This window comes from Peromyscus californicus, unplaced genomic scaffold, assembly GCF_007827085.1.
Source record: "Peromyscus californicus insignis strain IS unplaced genomic scaffold, ASM782708v3 Scaffold_13__1_contigs__length_99412109, whole genome shotgun sequence".
In the NCBI taxonomy this organism is placed as follows: domain Eukaryota; kingdom Metazoa; phylum Chordata; class Mammalia; order Rodentia; family Cricetidae; genus Peromyscus; species Peromyscus californicus.
This window is the reverse complement of record NW_026294424.1, coordinates 93,982,846-94,001,566: the sequence shown is the minus strand read 5'-3', so window position 1 is coordinate 94,001,566 and position 18,721 is coordinate 93,982,846. Positions and strand designations below refer to the sequence as shown.

Here is an 18,721-nt window from a genome sequence, read left to right as displayed (position 1 = left end):
CGTGAAAGACTCTTCACACCAAGGACAGAGTTCACAGTGCTCCAGTTCACCCACATCCCTCTGTGTCTAATGTCTGTCTCAGCATTAGCAATCAAAGCTACATTTGTGCCGGGCGGTGGTGGCGCACGCCTTTAATGCCAGCACTTGGGAGGCAGAGCCAGGCGGATCTCTGTGAGTTCGAGGCCAGCCTGGGCTACCAAGTGAGTTCCAGGAAAGGCGCAAAGCTACACAGAGAAACCCTGTCTCGAAAAACCAAAAAAAAAAAAAAAAAAAAAAAAAGCTACATTTGTAGTCCTGATTATATAACACAGTGGGAATCAGATCTTCTGGGTTTAAATTTTAGACTTACTCTTCATTAACTTTGTGGGTGTGGTGGTTTGAAAGAAAATGGTCCACAAAGGGAGTGGCACTGTTAGAAGATGTGGCCTTGTTGGAAGAAGTGTGTCACTGCGGAGATGGACTTTGAGGTCTTATATATGCTCAAGATACCACCACTTCTTGTGATATAGGACTCTCAGCTACTGTTCCAGCACCACATCTGACTGCATGCTGCATGTCCCACCATGATGATAATGGACTGAACCTCTGAACTATAAATGAGCCACCCCAATTAAATATTTTTTCCTTTATAAGAGTTGTCATGGTCATGGTGTCTCCTCACAGCAATAGAAACCCTGACTAAGACAGTGGGCTTGGGCAAAGTTAGCAAGCTTCTCGGTGCCTCAGTTTCTCTTCCACTGTGCATTGCTATGAAGCAATACAACAGTAATTTTAGAAGGATCTGTTTATAATGAGGACTAAAGTACTTACAGGCAAGCTTCATCTAAATGAACTTTACAGACAATGGCTAATACAGCTTTTCCACTGCTTCTGTCATTATGCTACCAGGTGAGATAGATACTTGTTTGCACACTGATGAACCCACAATGTGCAGGTGGGTCCCTAGCCCAGAGGAGACATTCCGTCAGTGTCTGTATAAATTACACACCTCATTACAACCTCACTAGGTTGACACTAGTAATATTTTACTGATGGGAAATGGAGGCTTAGATAAGCATTAGCGGACTTTCTGAGGACACACAGACTTTTCAGGTCCACTGGATATACACTTCTGCTCTGCTATTTTTCTAATATATATTGAGTTTCAGAGCTGTTATCACTTAAATAGAGTACTTTCACTTAGATCCTGTAAAACATTCTAGAAAGTTAAGAAAAAGTTTAGTGATAGTATCCAACTTGCTGTCCAGAAGAAAGTCACCTCTCCATAAGCTCTGTTAAAGTAAATGTGTCTGTCATACCGTTGGCTTTGGTGAGCTTGGATCCTGAGATGGCAGGTCTCGTTGAACTAGGCACCACCGGACAACCATCTCTGTAGAACACACAAAGAAAGAACAGTTACAAAGGTTTCAGAAGCTTCACTTTAGGGCTGAGTCTAGGCACGCTGCCAAGTGTGGACAGGATCTAATGAAATTCTTCATGTATGTCTGTAACTCAGTGCTCCCACGGTGAGATGAAAGATAGACGCAGGATGATCCAACGATCTTGGAAACTTGCAGGCCAGCCTGATGTATGCAACAGTGAACAAGAACCTCTCTCCAACAAAGTGAAAAGTGAGATCCACACTATGTGTCTTAGTCAAGGTTTCTACTGCTGTGAAGAGACACCATGACCATGACAACTCTTATAAAGGAAAACATTTAATTGGGTGGCTTACAGTTTCAGAGGTATAAATTACACACCTCATTACAACCTCACTAGGTTGACACTAGTAATATTTTACAGAGCTGTTATCACTTATTATCATTATCATCATGGTGGGACATGGTAGCATACAGGCAGACATGGTGCTAGAGAGGTAGCTGAGAATTCTACATCTTGCAGGCAACAGGAAATGGTCTGTCACACTGGGCATGGCTTGAGCATATATGAGACCTCAAAGTCTGCCTCCACAGTGACACACTTCCTCTAACAAGGCCACACCTCCTAATAATACCACTCCCTTTGGGGGCCATTTTCCTTCAAACCATCACACTATGTGAGATATATACCCACTCCTCCCCCACCCTCTCCTCACAAAGGTTAAAAAAAAGGAAAAGAAAATGAAGGATGGCTTTTTTCTTTTCTGTTCTCCATTTCCTTCTCACTTAGTCCAGGCTGGCCTCAAGTTTGTTCTGCAAGGGTATGTGAACCACCGATCTTCTTGCTTCTGGTTCCCAAGCACAGGGGTTAAAGGTCCGGACCACCATGCTCAGCAAGTACACTGTCCTTATTACTGTTGTTATTGACAGAGCTGGAGACGGAACTGCATCTCCACTGAGAATTAACTCCTCTACATAATCTTTCTTCAGGTTTGAGTTCAGCACTTCATCCTAGTGCTCATCCTACTTGGGAACATGGTAATTGAGCTGACTGTACGACTTAACTCTGTGGACAGTTCAAAGTAAGTTTACCAAGTTTTTATATACAGACCCCTTGGTATGAATATGCTTTTCTTTTAGATTAGGGTGAAAAAAAAAAAAAACCTTTGTTCTAAGAATCACCCAATGAACAGTACTACCCAAAATCAAGAGCAGCCGCAAGTGAGCAAGCACACTGGGAATGGGGTTAGCAGACCAGCGTGCTAACACTCAAGGATACCTAAGGGGCACCATTATGGCAGATGCACAATACCACACGCTCAGCACACCTGTATGCTCCTGCTGGGCTGCTTAAGATTGCAAGGTCTTTACACCTTTAACATAGGTTATTTCTCAAGGTTCTGTTTGCAAGGAGCAGCCCCTTCAACAAACCGAAGCAAACCAACCCAACCAGACTCTCTTCATAGGCTGCTCTGAAGTGAGGGGTTCCTCAGGTCGCTTTGGTAATAAGTCTGTGACAGAACCTCTGCTGTGGTCTCCATCAGACCCATGCACACCTTTTCTAGGGCCTCTGGACAAACGTGGAATCCACACCACGCTCATGCTGCTTGTTGTGCCATTAGCAATAAAAGTCCCTTTATTTCTCGAGGCACATCTGCTGGAATCCATGAAATAACAATAGCCAGGGTCACCAGCTTGCAATTAACTAAGGTAAATTCTACCCCCATTATAGCTCCTGACATATACAGTCACCACGAATGTCCACCCGTCCATTATTGCTTCTACTATTTGTCATGGATTATGACGGTGACAGTACAGAGCTGAAGGAGAACATGGAGGACATTACTCCGACATCTGTTGAGATAGCAGCTAAGACAGAGGTAGAAAGGGAACAGAACGTCACTCCAGGACAGACTGAAGAGTGCTCCCTGATTCTGAGGTAAAACATCCAGCCTATACCTAAGCTTAACAGTGATGTGAATTCCTACAAAGTATTTTCTCTTTCCCATTTATTCCCCTTCACCGAGGAAAACAACTGTGTATCAAACTAACGTTTAGACACACAGAGAGTCAGGTCAGAGAGAAGGGGAAAAAGTACACAATCTACAATGAACTAGCAAGTTTACCAATGGTTTTAGTATTCCACTTGTATTTTGGAAAATATTATTCATAGATACAGTTGTCAATTTCCCCTTCACATAGCTTGTCTTAAGTCTACAACCTAGAAAGCCTGGATTCACTGGCGCTGTGGGAGGTGAATGACGCTTCCCAAAGATGTCTGTACTCTTATGATGTAGTTTAGAGAGCCTGTGAGATGCCACTTCACAGAGCAAAAGAAATGGGACTTCAACGTGGACTATTAGGACCCTGTTGTCATTGCTGGAGCCCTAACAAGTCAACGATGAGGCAGGAAAATCCAAGTCAGAGGAAGAGACTGGGCAACAGAAGCAGGGAGTATGGAGGTGCTGCCTTTGACCATGGAGGGGCAAGAAGCCAAGGAAAGTGGTAATGGCAAGGAAACTGGATTCTTCTTATAACCTGCAGAAGGAATATAATCCAGTGGATGCCTTGACTTTATCCCAGGGAGATCCATTTCCATTTCTCACCTCAAAAACTTCAGAGATGATAATCTTGGGTTGTTTATAGTAATTTGTTAGAGAAGCCATAGGAAATCAATACCCATGTTTTCTTAACACTTTTCCTCTACAAGTGAGGGAAGGTGCTGTTTGCATTTAATGCTGTAGTAATGGTTCCTCTGTGCCTCAACAGATGACTTGAGTTCCAGGAGGGCTGATGCCACTATACTTCTGGGAATGAGGCCTAACTGCCCAAAGCCACCTGGTTTATTTCTGTCTGCAGTTCAGAGACTGGTCCCCTCAAAGGCTAGGCACACATTGGTTATCAGTGGTGGCTGCAGACATTTCTGCTCGAAGATGGCTCTAGACAGTGTGGTGTGCAGGTTTGAGACACATAACTGGCACACTCATCTGACCACCGTAGAGAAAACTGATACAAACAGAGGATAATGGCAAACAGCAAAAACAAACCTTATTAATACTTTGGAAATTACGCAAAACAATAAATTCCCTCTCTTGGCCAAACAGAACTAAGCTGTATTTTGTTACTTGCAACTGAAGACATTCTGATATGTGCTAACTGGAATCATGCTGCGACACTTCGCTGCTTGGTTACCTGGCTCTGTCAGAACTCTGGTCTAATATTCCTCTTTTGATGGCTGTGAGTGTCCAGTACCTTGTTGCTTTCAGCACCACTGAAGGAAGTGACAGGTCCAACGCTCTGTTTGCTTCTTCCAAGGTCATTCCTTGTGTGCTGACTCCGTTCACATAATGGATGATATCCAGGAGCTGCAGGTTACCTTCCACAGCTGCAGCCGACTGTGGGTTAATGTCACTAATATACACCACTTCATGTGGACTGCCATGACCTCCAGACAGAGAAAATCCTTCACAGAGTAGAAAACAATTGTTTCTCAGTCACGAGAGTCTTACTTTTAATTATGCCAAGAAAGTCATACTGAACAAAGCTTGTGCTTTTCTTACCTAACTCCTCATCACGGCATGTTACTGTAATGTCAGGCAGCAAATGGGGAAACACGGGCATCCTGGGTAACTCTAGAATCCGCCCAAGAACTAATCTGACCGTCTTTGGCGAAGCTCGCAGCAGATTCACTGCATCAGTGTGGGTCATATTTGTAACATCTGTATCATTAACCTACAAAGTGAGAGAGGCAAACTAGGATTGATTTTCAGAACAGGAAATCTAATTATAACCTGTATTAGCCAGTAAGAGATTTATGGTAATGTAGTCTCTAATTTATTAGAATCCTGTTCCCTGCAGAAATCATAGGGACAATGATCAAGCCATTATAAACAACATAAAGTCGCTAACAAATGTACACAGACCTTACTGCTTTGCTAATATACAAGTTTTATCTTTCAGAACTTAGGAGACTTGCTGTCTCATGCACTTGAGAGACCCTGGAGAGATTAAAAGGACTTGCAGTTGGAGTAATTCCCAAATAGCTTCGTATAAAGGCTGTAGTGGAGAATGATCTTCTGATCCTCCTGTCTCCACATCCCAAGTGCTGGGATTACAGGTTCGTGCCACCAAATTAGGTTTATGTAGTACTGAGGCTTGAACTCAGGGCTTCATACAAGCTACACATATGCTACCAATTTGGCTACATTTTCTTCACCCTCTTTTTGGAGACAGGGTCTTAAGTTGAACTCATTATGTAGTCAAGAAAACCTTTGATTCCTGGTCCCAATGCTTCTATCTCCCAAGTGCTGGGATTACAGGCACGTGGCCCTCTGCCTTGCTGAAGCCTTCATTTTTAAAGTGGTGGGGAATGACAATATAAACCAGAGAAACAGTGTCATATTAACCCAACTTCCTTCCTTCTCCAGTGTTGACTTGCTTTTGGTCACTGATATGGTCTTCAGTGGTAGGTCTTCAGTGGTAGGACCTTTAGATGGTGAAGAGTAGTCAGTAGTATACCTGTAGAAGGAGCAGTGGGATCCCAGACTCTCTGGCATCCTTTTGAGATATGATCTCTTCCTCTTATACAGGTATTGTGGTAGTTCGAATGTAATTGGCCCCCATAAGCTTATGGGGAGTGCCACTATTCAGAGATGTGGCCTTGTTGGAGGAAGTATGTCATGGTGGGGGCAGACTTTGAGGACTATGTTTAAGCTGTGCCTAGTTCCAGTTCACTTCCTGTTGCCTGTGGATCAAGATCAACTCTCAGCTCCTTTTCCAGCACCACCTCTGCCTGCATGCTGCCATGTCCCACCATGATGATAATGGACTGAACTTCTCAACTGTAAACCACCCAATTAAATGTTTTCCTTTGTAAGAGTTGCCATGGTCATGGTGTCTCTTCACAGCAATAAAAACCCTAAGACAGGCATGATGCCTTCACTAGAGCTGAGTTGCTGGTGCCATGTTTTTAAAGCTCCCACACTGTGAGCTAACTAAACTTTTTTTCTTTTTAAAGTTGGCTTGTGTAAGGAATTTCACAATAGTAACAAAACAATGGATTAAGACATTTGTACAAATATCCCTATTCCCCTTAAATGTCTCATTTAAAAAAGTATTTTATGCATATGAGTGTTTTGCTTGGATCCATGTCTATACCATTTGTGTGCCTGATGCCTGCAGAGGCCAAAAGAGGGCACCGAGTTCCCTGGAACTGGAGTTATAGAAAGCTGTAAACCAACATGCTGGTGTTGGGAATCAAACCCAGGTCCTCTAGAAGAGCAGCCTGTGCTCTTAAACCACCGAGCTGTCCCTCCAGCCCCCAAATGCCTCACCTTTACTAGGCGGTCTCCCGGCTTCAGCCTTCCATCAGCCTTGGCTGGATCCTGTACGACGTCATGGACATAACAACCAATGCTCTGACTGCCCTTGGTTACTGTAAAGCCCAGACTTCCTTGTTCTGATTTAATTAGGGTAATGGGAAGCTCTACTTCCTGGAGAAAGAACAGATTGATTTAAGGTTGTCTACGTTGTCTACAGACAAACACACATGGATAGTGTTGCCCTTGGTTAAGAGAGCACAAACCCTAATCTTAAGTTTACTTAACTTGGCCATGAGACATCTTCTCAATTCTAGACAGAGTGTTCCTTTCTTTCCAAGCATGTGGCGTTTTGAAGTTTGTAGTTATGTGTTTGTCTCCAGACTCTTGCCCCGCCTCCTTCCTGCTGTTGTTCATTCTGATTGCTTTCTATCTGGAAGAGCTAGGATTGGGTCCAGAGCCTCCGACATGCCAGGCAAGGCGTCCCCACTGAGCTGTCCCTCAGCCCCTGCTTTGTTCTTGCATCTACAGTACTATAAACAAGGAGGCAGAGCGACGGCACTCTGAAGATCAACACTAGGTTTGAGAGGGGAAGGTTTAGAAAAATCCTCCACATTTTTAATCAACCAAGACAGAAGGCAGGAGACACAAAAGGATGCTTTGTTTGCTGTTGTTTTTGTAAAACTATGAAGTATCTGGATGAGTGTGGGTCACAGCTTCATTTCAATAAGATGTGTAACAAACTCAAAAGACTTCGGCTGGGAGTGGAGGGTGCTTATATGGCCAACGACAGATTTTATTGCTAAGAGTGAAACTGAAATGTTTATGTACACCCACCCGTCTGCTCTGTGACACACAGAGATACACACACATAGACACAGACACAGACACACACACACACACACCCTACCACACAATTACAGGAAAATGAAAATTATGAAAATACTATTTTGGTCCAAAATCCTTATGGTTTGGGGATAAGATTATAAGTGCCTTTCCTTTTTTTTTTTCCTTACTTGTTTTATGATGTTTTGACATAAACATTTATTACTTGGCTAATAAACAGTGGAAAAAGGCTGACTTTAAATTCATGTAAAAAAATTCTCATCTTGGGAAGTTTTTTCCTAAGCTTGATTTGCAGGCTTAGAAATTTTAAGGCTTTGGGGGTGGGGGGCATTAAAACTGGGGAAAGGGATGGGAGGGGAAGGCTGAAGAGGAATAGGAGAGGGATAACTAACATAAGAACGTTGAAAAAGCTGTATGGAAATCCACTGTTTTATAAGGTTCATATGTGCATGTTATTTTTTCATAACAAAGAGTTTAGTTGGAATTTGTGAAGCTAATACTTCTTCCAGAAACCATAGACTATCAAATACAAAAGTCCAATGCCAAGTGTCGGGTACTTCCCCACGAGCTGTCTCCCAAAACAACACAAGATACCGCAATGCTCTTGGTTATCCACCAGAACTTAAGGGTAAGACCCAGTTGCTGAAGACACCCCACACCTTAGTCACAGGACACAGAAACGTCGTTCTTACTGACAAGAAAGCTTCTTCCCTCCTGGCTAGCTTTCACGGTACTGGAAGGGGCTGTGCAGGCTGCTGGGGGGAAAACCATCAACAGCCTTACCCAGCTGGGAGCCTGTAAGTTGTAACAGTGACCAGCAAGGCAGGAGATGCCACCGTGCAACAGTGGCACAGATGTTATGGGAGTCTTTTCACAGCAATAAAAGCCCTAACTAAGTACATGCCCAGTACTGTAAATCAAGCCAAGAACACAACGTTGGAGTGTTCGCAGGCTCCAGATATCAATCTACTACTATTCTTTTGATAAACAATCTTCCCTCTACATTTGTGAACTCTGTATCTAAATATCAGTGCCTTTTAGACCTCATCAGGGAAGGTTCTTTGCACAGTGAAAAACAGTTAATGCAGATACTCACAACTGGCCAAAGTACAGAGACTGTGTATGGAGTGTTCAGACATAAATGGGACACCTACATTATATCCCCTTCCTCAAGGTCCAGGGACCATTTTGGAAGAGAGGGTGGGAAGATTCTAAGAGCCAGAGGTCAGGAAGGACTGGGGTGAAACCGTGTTTTCTGGACATGACAGGGCCATTGTACTGGTAAATTCATGGCAGCTGCAGTAGCCTGCCCACGACCTGTACAAGACAAGACAGTCAACACTGCAGCAGAGGGGGGTGATCCATGAGCCCCCACCTCCGGCTGAGGAGCCATTGACAAGGTGATAGGAAAGGAGAGCCAGTTTTCTTTAAGAGTGTGGCCACTGGCAGGTCAACACTGCTCTCATCAATGGCCCCACATCCATGAGTACATGGGAAGGACAAACTGGACTTGGTGGGTTATTTAGAAAAAAGAGGGAGAATTGAGCTGGGGTAGAGATGAGGGATGGGAATGGATCCAGGAGGAGTACAGGGGGAAAAATGGGAGATCAATGTGATCAAAATACGTTTTATGCATGTATGAAATTCTCAAAGTATATCTCTCTCTCTCTCTCTGTGTATATATATATATGTCTCTATATATGTAAAGTTTAAGGCTATTACTACAGAGTAAACATCGTAGTTATATACACAAAAACTTAAAAGAAAAACTATATTCAAGTATTAGAAACTCACTAATTCATGACAGGAAGAGAGTTTAGTCACGAAAGTGCTTTCTACACAAGCATGAGGCCTGGGCTGGACCCCCCCATAAAGCTGGTTGTGGCGAGATGTACTTATAGTCTCAGCACTGATAGGGGAAGACAGAGGATTCCTGGGACTTGCTGGCCAGCCAGTCATCCCAATTTGTGAGTTCTGGGACAGTGGAGGACCCTGTTTCAAAGGAACTGGACAGCACTTATGGGTAACAGCACTGAGGACTATTCCTCTGTCTTCACATGCATGTATCTACACACATCTTTGAACCCCCATCCCCCGACACTCAGTAGATACAAGCCAGGTATGGTAGTGCATGCCTATAATTCCAGCATTGAAGAAGCAGTGACGAGTTGATCTCTGGAGTTCACTGGCCAACCAGTTTAGCCCATTTGGCCAGCTCCAGACAAATGAGACCGTCTCAAAAAATCCAAGTGGATGGCTCCAGAAAAACAATGTCTGAGGTTGACCTCTGGTCTCCACATGCACGTGCACACACATACACCCACATGAGCACACATCCACATGCATGTGTGCACACATGCACACACACATAAAATCAATAGGTAATTCACAGAGATTCAAGAAATAAAAACAACGATAAGCACCTGTCTGTAGCATCGTCTAAACGCTGTGCAGGAGTTTTGTATATGGTCATTAAATGTCCCCAGTCTTCTGAAGTCAGCAGCCCACTGCACAGCCAAAGCTACTAGGAATCAGGAGAATTACGGTATTTGTCTACAGGTGTCTGCCAAAATGGCAGCAAGGCAGTGAGACAGTCAGGGCAGCAGACATACTTTCCATCTGCCCCGAATCTCTCACCAGGGAAACAGCAGAGAGGGCTGTCATTCATTCAGTAAGTGTAACATGAACTGCTCTACAACACAGCTGTTTCTCCAGCTGACAGAAAAAGCATCCATACATCTATCCCTTCACTGAGAAAAATGACAACTGTTTTATTGTTTGTAATAGAGAAAGAAGCTCACCAGCTCAGAGTCCTCCAGGTGGTTTCCCAAGTCATTTTTCAAAGTGGTCAAGTTTTCTGGTTTGTTCAGCTCAGAAGCAAGATGTGTATAGTATTTCTCAACCGAGTCAGAAGCAGCAAATTCTGACTGGGACTGACAGATTTGTCCAGGACTCACATCCGGAGGGGGATGACTACAGAGATAAAGGAAGCAGCGCTATTGTGGGTACATCTCAGTGTCAATATTCAGGTTGATGTTTCTGTCTGTTTTTGAGTGAGGTCCTCACTAGCTTTTACACTATGGGTTTATTCAATGTCTACTATATGCTAGTATTACCATTTATTTATTCTCTATGCAGGTTTAACTTTTGAATAAGTTCTCTAAGCTACATAAGGACAGTAAGACAATCTAGACTTAAGTATATATACTTTCTACTCCTAGTTGTTATTCAAGATGGAAGCTAGTGTCACCTGGGGTCTAATTTGGATTTTAACCCAGTAAGAAAAGGAGAAAGAAGAACAACATCTTATGCTTGTGGTCATTTACCTGTTGACTTAAATATTTATTTCCCAAAAGTGGAGACTGAACTTGGGGTTTTATTCATGCTAGACAAGTGCTCTGTTCTTATCTGCTACTCTTTGTAATTTTTTTTTTTTTTAATATGAGAGAAGGTCTTGCAGACTGTCTAGGCTGCCTTTGACTCTTTCCTCCCTCAGTCTTCCAAGTACCTGGGATGACAGGACTGCTTCCTGTGGTCACTCTGGATAAAAAACCGGGCATGAAGGAAGTGGGGACAAGATGAAAGGAAGGAGGGAGGGAGGTGGGGAGGGAGAATGCAGGCAAGTGTGGCTGGACATAAACACACAGAGCCACCAACAGTCAAGGCGTGGACACATTTTTACCCTGCAGGCTCCTCCTATGCTTTCAAACATTTTCTTTTTCCTGTCTCCTGGTCTTGCCATTTGCAAATCCCATGGCCCTCCCCTTATAATTATAATCTCCCTGAGTATCGCTACCTAAATAAATCTCTTTTCTTTCTGGTTAAACTGTATTGAGAAACTTCTTCCTTCCTTCCTTCCTTTTTTTTTTTTTCAAGACAGGGTTTCTCTGTGAAACAGCCTGACTGTCCTGGAACTCACTCTGTAGACCAGGCTGGCCTCAAACTCACAGAGATCCGCCTGCCTCTGCCTCACACCACTGCCCAGTGAGAAACTACTTTCTTAATTACTAATAAATATGCCCAAGAGAGAAGCAAGGGTGACACTGGCTGTCTTGAGAGCTTACTAAATTTGTTAGTCACAACAGCAAGACTTCTAACAGCCATTGTTTGCCAACCATTCTGAATCCACAGGCATTCCATTCTTAAAAAAACCTGTGCCTGGTCTACACAGAGAAACCCTGTCTCGAAACAAACAAACAAACAAACAAACAAAATCCCCAAAACAAAACCCAAACCTGTATTTACTTTGTGTGTGTGTGTACGAGGGTGCCCTACCCTGGAGCTGGAATTATGTGAGGTGAGGAGCTGTGCGGTACAGGTGCTGGGAACTGAGCCATGGCTCCAGCCACCAGATGTCACACTCTTAGGACACCACGCCCTGCTGCTGCCGCTGTCCCCCCGCTGCTCTGGACACTGTGCAACACTGGCAATACCTGCTCTCAAATCCCGGTTTGCTGGCTGTTTTCCGAGGGAGGTAAAACATGGTACAGGCGGGCTCCTCTTGGCCTCTGGGTGCTTCATGTTGACCGTGCGCCTGTGACACCAGAGTTTGAGTCAAAGCTGAGGCCAAGGTTACATTTGGTTGCTTGGCTGCAGCTCTCTCACGGTCGTCCTCTCCACTCATGCTGCTGTCACTCGAGCTGTCTCTCCTGGAGGGACACCTGCGCTGTTCCCTGTTTCTGCCAGACACCTCATTCTCGGCCAAGCTGGTGCCCTGCTCCACTGAGAAGGATGACGGCTGGGAAGGCTCTTTACTGCTGCCTAGAAACGCTTGTGCTGGAGAGTGGAGCGGAGTCTGAAAGGGACACATGGAAGGGCATCAGAGGGGGACAGCATGCATTAACTTTAGGAACAGTCAGTGATTATGAACCTGCTAAGTAGCAGCACTTTACACAAAACTATAAACTTCCTGATCATAACCATCGTTTATGTCCTTTAAAGAAAAATATTATAAAATGACAACTGCTAATACTGTATGAGTAACATTGTTTCATTTATTACATTATTTTGTATGTATAATTGTGCCAGTGTACAAATGCCACAGTGCATGTGTAAAGGTCAGAGGACAACTTGTGATTGGTTCTCTCTTTCCACCAAGGGAGGTTCCAGGGATTGAACTCAAGTTCTTGGGCTTGGCAGCAAGTGCCCTTACCTGCTGAGCCATCTCACCAGACTTATTTATATTTTATTTTCAAACTTCATTTATTTCCTTTTATTTTATTTTGTGTGTGTGCCATGGTGTGTGTGTGTGTGTGTGTGTGTGTGTGTGTGTGTGTGTGTGTGTGTGTGTGTGTGTGTGTGTGTGTGTGCGCGCGCGCTCGTGCCATGGCTTGTGTGTGGAGCTGAGGGCCGTTCTGTGAAGTCAGTTCTCTCCTTTCACCTTCACAGGATTTCCAGGGATCCAGCTCATGTCAGGCTATTACAGCGAGCACCTTTGCTCACTGAGCCATCTTGCCAACATGGATTTATATTTTAAAATTAGAATTCTATGTTGTACTTTGCATCCTATTTCCAAAACTTGGGATTCTATCACGAATATTTTCTAACTTAAAAAAAAAACATTTAATATAGCTTTGAAAATTTATGACTTTGTGTGCCTGAGTGTATGTACTGTACATGCACCACATGCATGTAGGTCCCACAGAGGCCAGAAGACGGCACTGGGTCCTCTGGAACTGGAGTTACAGGCAGTTGTGAGCTACTTGATGTGGGCGCTAGGAGCTAAATCTGGGTCTTGGGAACTGAACCCACATCCTTTGGAAGAGCAGCAAGTGTTCTTAACTGCTCTTTTCTGAAGTTTTAAAGTGTGCTTTGGAAACAGCTATGATTTTATCATAGTTTTATGGAGGGCTGCCTTTATTTCAACCTCCTTTACTGGACACATAGTTGTTTACACTAACAGAAATCTAGGTGAGCCTCTCTGCATGCATGAAAACTTCCCTGTGACTTGCTTTTCTTTGCAGTTCTCTAGGTTGCCCTGCATAGGCTCTTCTCAAAGGCCTTTAAAAATATTTCCAAATTGGTTTCTAGAAAAACTTGATCAAATGACGTACTCAAGAGTGCTGCATCAATCCATCCTATCTGATGCTTCAAATCAATGTAGTCTTTGGAGTGTGTGTGTGTGTGTGTGTGTGTGTGTGTGTGTGCGCGCGCGCACGCGCACCTGTCTGAGGAGGACAGGAGAAGGCATCAGGTTCCCTGGAGCTGGAGCTGAGGGAGTTGTGAGTCAGCTCTGCAAGGGTGGGCTGTGCTCTTTCTAGCCCCGCAACATGGTTTCTTCAAATGCCACTTCTAATGAAAGTTTCATAAACAGCACTCTGCTGTTACGTTGTCCTCACAGCTCCCCCCCTTGCCGCCGCCCCCCCCCCCCCTTTGCTGTCCCCTACCCCTTCACCCTCACATGAGGGTGAGCGCTCCTGGCTCCAGCACTCTTCCTTCCAGACCCACAGGACACCACTGGGAGTAGAACTCTTTCAAGCTGAGGCCAGAGGCAGATTTTCTTGTAAACACCATCAGAATACACTTATAGACCCTTAAATTACTGTGACACAGGAGAAATAAATACAGCCCCTTTTTCTAGATTCTGATATTTTAAGTGACAAAAACATTCTCATTGACTTTCTTCCGGCTTTACAGTACTGAGCTTTAGTCATTTCCACTCTATTCCTCTCTCACTCCCTCTCCCCCCGCTAGAACCCTTTCCTCAGCACATCCTCATTTTAGTTTCGTGCCATCTTTTTGTGTATGACTCCTTGAGTTCAATTAGTTTCTTGCCCATGCATGAGTGGGAAGTCACTCATGGGGCACGGACAACTTTTCAGCAACTGACACCCACCAAACAACCATCAACTGTCAACAGTCCCCCGGGGGGGTGGGGCCTCATGAGCCCTCCCATCTATGACTGACTGACGGTTGGTCCAGTCTTGTGCAGGTAACCAGAGCTGCGGAGATTTCACAAGTGCGATGGCCATGTCATGCCCAGAAGACATGTTCTTTGCTGCACATCTCTGCAGCCGTGGCTCTCAACTTCTTCCCATCCTTTCCCCAGTGTTTCCTGAGCCTCAGGGGGTACAGAGATGACCCATTCAGGGCCAAGCCCTCTACCTACGCAGTCTACGCTGGGACAAGTCATGGGCTTCTGCACTGATGGAGGCCACAGGAAGAAGGTTCCCCAAGGAAGCTGGGCATGGCATTAACCTCAGCTGCTGCTTCACTCTCAATTTTATCCAGACCCGAATGACAAGAGATGTTCTTTGCTTAGCTTAGTGAGCAGAGGGGCACAATCCCGTATAACTTACTGCTCTGACAAGTCCACTATGCTTAGAAAACGAATTCCTGAAACTCAAGCTCCCTAGAAGTTCAGAATTAGAAGAGAGTGCACAGTGAACTGATATTACAAATACGAAATGTGCAGGAAGAGTCGCGTACACACAAGATGATGGCTCCTCGTTCAGCATTGAGGTGTGAAACCCAGTACACCAAACCGAGAGGAAACAACTGCAGCCACCAGCAACTGCTGCTTAGCACACCACAGATTGATAATCTACAGCAACAGAAAGTAGTAACCTTACCGGAAACGCAGTGTCAATTTCTGGTAGCACACCGGGTGGGGGTCTGCAGAGGAGCAAGGACACTTCAGGAGCTGTTCCCCTGAGAGCAGATATGACTTCCTGGAGGTATGTGAGAAGAGATGGCACAGGAAGGTAGAGGTAAGTCAGCAGGAAGTAAGGACAGCTCACCCACTGGCCCATCCGCAGATCACGGAAATGCTGCTCCTGCCCCGCGGTCCTGGCTCACCTGCTGAGACAGTCCCTTCAGTGAGGCTCCGTTCACTTTCAATATGACATCTCCAACGTCAACTTTGCCGCTCTCTGCAGCGGGCTGTCCGGGGAAGAGCTTTTTAACCCTTACTATGCTGGCATTGATGTGTTCTGGAATAAGATTATCTTCTCGAGAAAAACTGAATCCTAGGCCCGAACTATTCTTGAACAGTTTGACCTCAAATGTATTATCTAGGGAAAAAAATAAAAAGTTCAATGTTATCAAGTGTGTATATACAAACACACACTTTTATATGGGCTTAAAGAAGCCCAATTCGGCATGCTTGTATCAGAACTTACTGCACTAACACACTCTCTTCCTATCACAGGAAATCTTTCTTAATTTCTGATGTGTGTGTGTGTGTGATGTGTGTGTGTGTATAGTGTGTGTGATATGTGTGTGTAGTGTGTGTGGGTGTGTGTGTGTGTGTGATGTGATGTGTGTAGTGTGTGTGTGTAGTGTGTGTGTGTGTGTGTGTGTGATGTGTGTGTGATGTGTGTGTAGTGTGTGTGTGTGTGTGTGTGTGTGATGTGTGTGTGTGTGTGTGTGTGTGTAGTGTGTGTGTGTGATGTGTGTGTGTGTGTGTGTGTGTGTGTGTGTGTGTGTGTAGTGTAGGTGTGAGTCTGTGTACGAAAGCCAGAGGCTGATGTGAAGTATTCTTCTCCGTCACTCCCCACCTGTTGTTTTATTTTTTGAGACAGGGTCTTTCACAGACCCTGGAACTCACTGATTTATTTCTGGCCACCAGTTCATGTTACAGATGTGTCCACCATGTCCAGTTTTCACACGGGTGCTGGAGATCCAAAATCAGAACTTCATGCTTGCTTTGCAGACATTGATAGGCTAAGCCATCTCCCCAACCCCATTCATAAAACTGGAGTTAACTGTTTGAATGGGAAGTGTTTGTAAAGCAAGGTTCTCTAAGTGGGGTCGTATGTTTCAATGTCACATGTTTTAACAGGAGTATATTAAGTTAAAAAAGGGGTGGGAAGGACTACAAGGAAATTCAGGTATGAAGAGAGACATTAAGAATACCAAAACAAGCCGGGCGGTGGTGGCGCACGCCTTTAATCCCAGCACTCGGGAGGCAGAGCCAGGCGGATCTCTGTGAGTTCGAGGCCAGCCTGGGCTACCAAGTGAGTTCCAGGACAGGCGCAAAGTTACACAGAGAAACCCTGTCTCGAAAAACCAAAAAAAAAAAAAAGAATACCAAAACAAGCCGGGCGGTGGTGGCGCACGCCTTTAATCCCAGTACTCGGGAGGCAGAGCCAGGTGGATCTCTGCGAGTTCGAGGCCAGCCTGGTCTATAGAGCGAGATCCAGGACAGGCACCAAAACCACACAGGGAAACCCTGTCTCGAAAAAAAACCAAAACAAAATCAACAACAACAACAACAAAAAAAAAAAAAGGAAAAAGAATACCAAAACAAATGCTAGCTTGAAATGAGAGAAAAGAAGTTGATACTGCAATGCTGTGGTAAGGTCTACTTTAATCCAGATAAGTTATAATGACATTCCAACAAAATTCTCACAAATAAAACACATTAATAGAATTAAAAACAGAAAAAAACTTACATAAAGAAAGAAGTAAAGATGAATATGATTAAGTAGGTACATTATTTTTAAATTCATAGTCAAAACACCAATATAAGATGGTCTATGTTTTGGAATGATGCATGGTTACTAAGATTTGTGAAATAAATAGAAATTTAAAGTAAGAGAAGAAACATTTACTGTATACCACCATCATCAATTCTAAGTAAGAGTATGTAAACCACTGAAGGGATCTGAGCGCAGAGGGCACACCAGCCTCTGCATCAGGATACAGCATCAGCCTTCATTTCTCGGCTTATTACAATTATTATTATGTCTATATAGGCTGACACATTGTCAAGAAGACCAGCATTTGGGAAATACTAAATAGATTCCTGTACAGGGTAACCCTAAATAGAAATATAAAAAATTTAGAGTTAGATGTGATGGCAAATGCCTGTAGTCCCAGCACTTGGGAAACTGAGGACAACATGGGTATATAGTGAGTAATAAGGTCAACTTGAGTTATGAGTAAAATCCAAAACCCCAAACAAACAAACAAACAAACATAAACTTAAGGTGCAGGTGGTCTTGGAGTCATTCTCTACAATTATCTATACTTGGTTTCTCCTTACCAAATTTCATTTAAGATTGAGATGGACTGTAGCTGTTGAGAGTCTGCTATTTGAGGTGAGAGGGCTGCTCTGTTATTAATGAGACATGAATCATGTATCCACAAACTACACGAACATTTCAGGATAAATTATTGCTGTGTGTAAAAAAATGGACAGCTATTTAAGGCATTATTAAATGGCCACATTCCGACACAACTTCATTTCCCTAAATCTTCAAGTGTGTTTTGGTCAGGCTGGTGCTGCCTGAGTTTTATAACTGACAAGAACAGAGATACTGAGGTGTGAATTCTAACCCAACAGGTAAACACTGTAGTTTGAATGGGCTGAAATTTTAGTGATGTGACCTGAACTGCAAGGCCTGACCTTCAGTAACAAAGCTGTAGTCTTTGACGTGAGATGTTTTCTTCACTGTCTTTTCTGGGGTTCGACCTTGGCCATCCTGGTCTGGAAGGGCGCACTGTGGGCTTGCAGGGTCGTGTTCTTTGGACGTCGGAGACTGCCCCTTTTCTAACAACAGATGAACCACCTGAGAAAACGGAGTAGCATGTCACTAACTGAGAAGACCAGTAAACTAGATTAAGTTTTAGGACTTTGTACAGTTGGAGGTATAATAAAGTAACTAATTGCTTGGTACACCAAAATATAGGCACAGAGGAAAAACAATATAGGAACAGAAGGAAGGAACTGAAAGTCTCAAAATAAAGTTTTTATTATTTTCTGCATGAGAATAAGAGAAAAAGCTATTATAAAACAAGTCAAATACACACATATGCTGCACACACACTTATTTATAATAAAATAAATAATACATGTGTGTATTATAGATAATTTGGGTACTAGGGGAAAGTCACCAGGCAGTAATTAATTATAAAGACCATTATAAATAATTTACTCAACTCCTGATTGAAAAGTTATTTGAGCACAATGAATTTAACTTTTGGGTTAAAAAATGGTAGGAGTAAAAAATCATTAGACATGTGTAGATGTTTATGAAACATTTAAAAGTGCAATCTCTACCACTTCCCACCAGCTATTTGCTAAAGCAATGCTAACACTGCACAGACTCAGCCTCCTCAGTGGAGAGTCTCATCAGACTATGTGCTTCCTGACTTGAAGGAAAACAGCAGCTTGAATCTCACACAGTGCCGAGTCTGCTTGCCTTGGCTTCCTGACTGAAAGGTCTCAAGGAGATTGATATTATCTCCACACTG

The 18,721-nt window shown here is 43.8% G+C and overlaps 1 protein-coding gene across 6 annotated transcripts in view; it reads right to left on the bottom strand.

The window, feature by feature from the left end:
* Ptpn13 (protein tyrosine phosphatase non-receptor type 13) overlaps positions 1-18,721 on the bottom strand; it is a 187,684-nt gene that overhangs the window by 29,188 nt on the left and 139,775 nt on the right. For all 6 annotated transcript variants that reach the window (XM_052735547.1, XM_052735548.1, XM_052735549.1 and 3 more), the window contains 9 exons: positions 17,874-18,036; positions 15,320-15,534; positions 15,094-15,192; positions 11,956-12,317; positions 10,324-10,495; positions 6,692-6,850; positions 4,919-5,090; positions 4,611-4,821; positions 1,299-1,369 (listed from right to left, as the gene is read on the bottom strand). In XM_052735547.1, the coding sequence (XP_052591507.1) occupies positions 1,299-1,369; positions 4,611-4,821; positions 4,919-5,090; positions 6,692-6,850; positions 10,324-10,495; positions 11,956-12,317; positions 15,094-15,192; positions 15,320-15,534; positions 17,874-18,036 (1,624 nt within the window). The remainder of the gene's footprint in view (positions 1-1,298; positions 1,370-4,610; positions 4,822-4,918; positions 5,091-6,691; positions 6,851-10,323; positions 10,496-11,955; positions 12,318-15,093; positions 15,193-15,319; positions 15,535-17,873; positions 18,037-18,721) is intronic.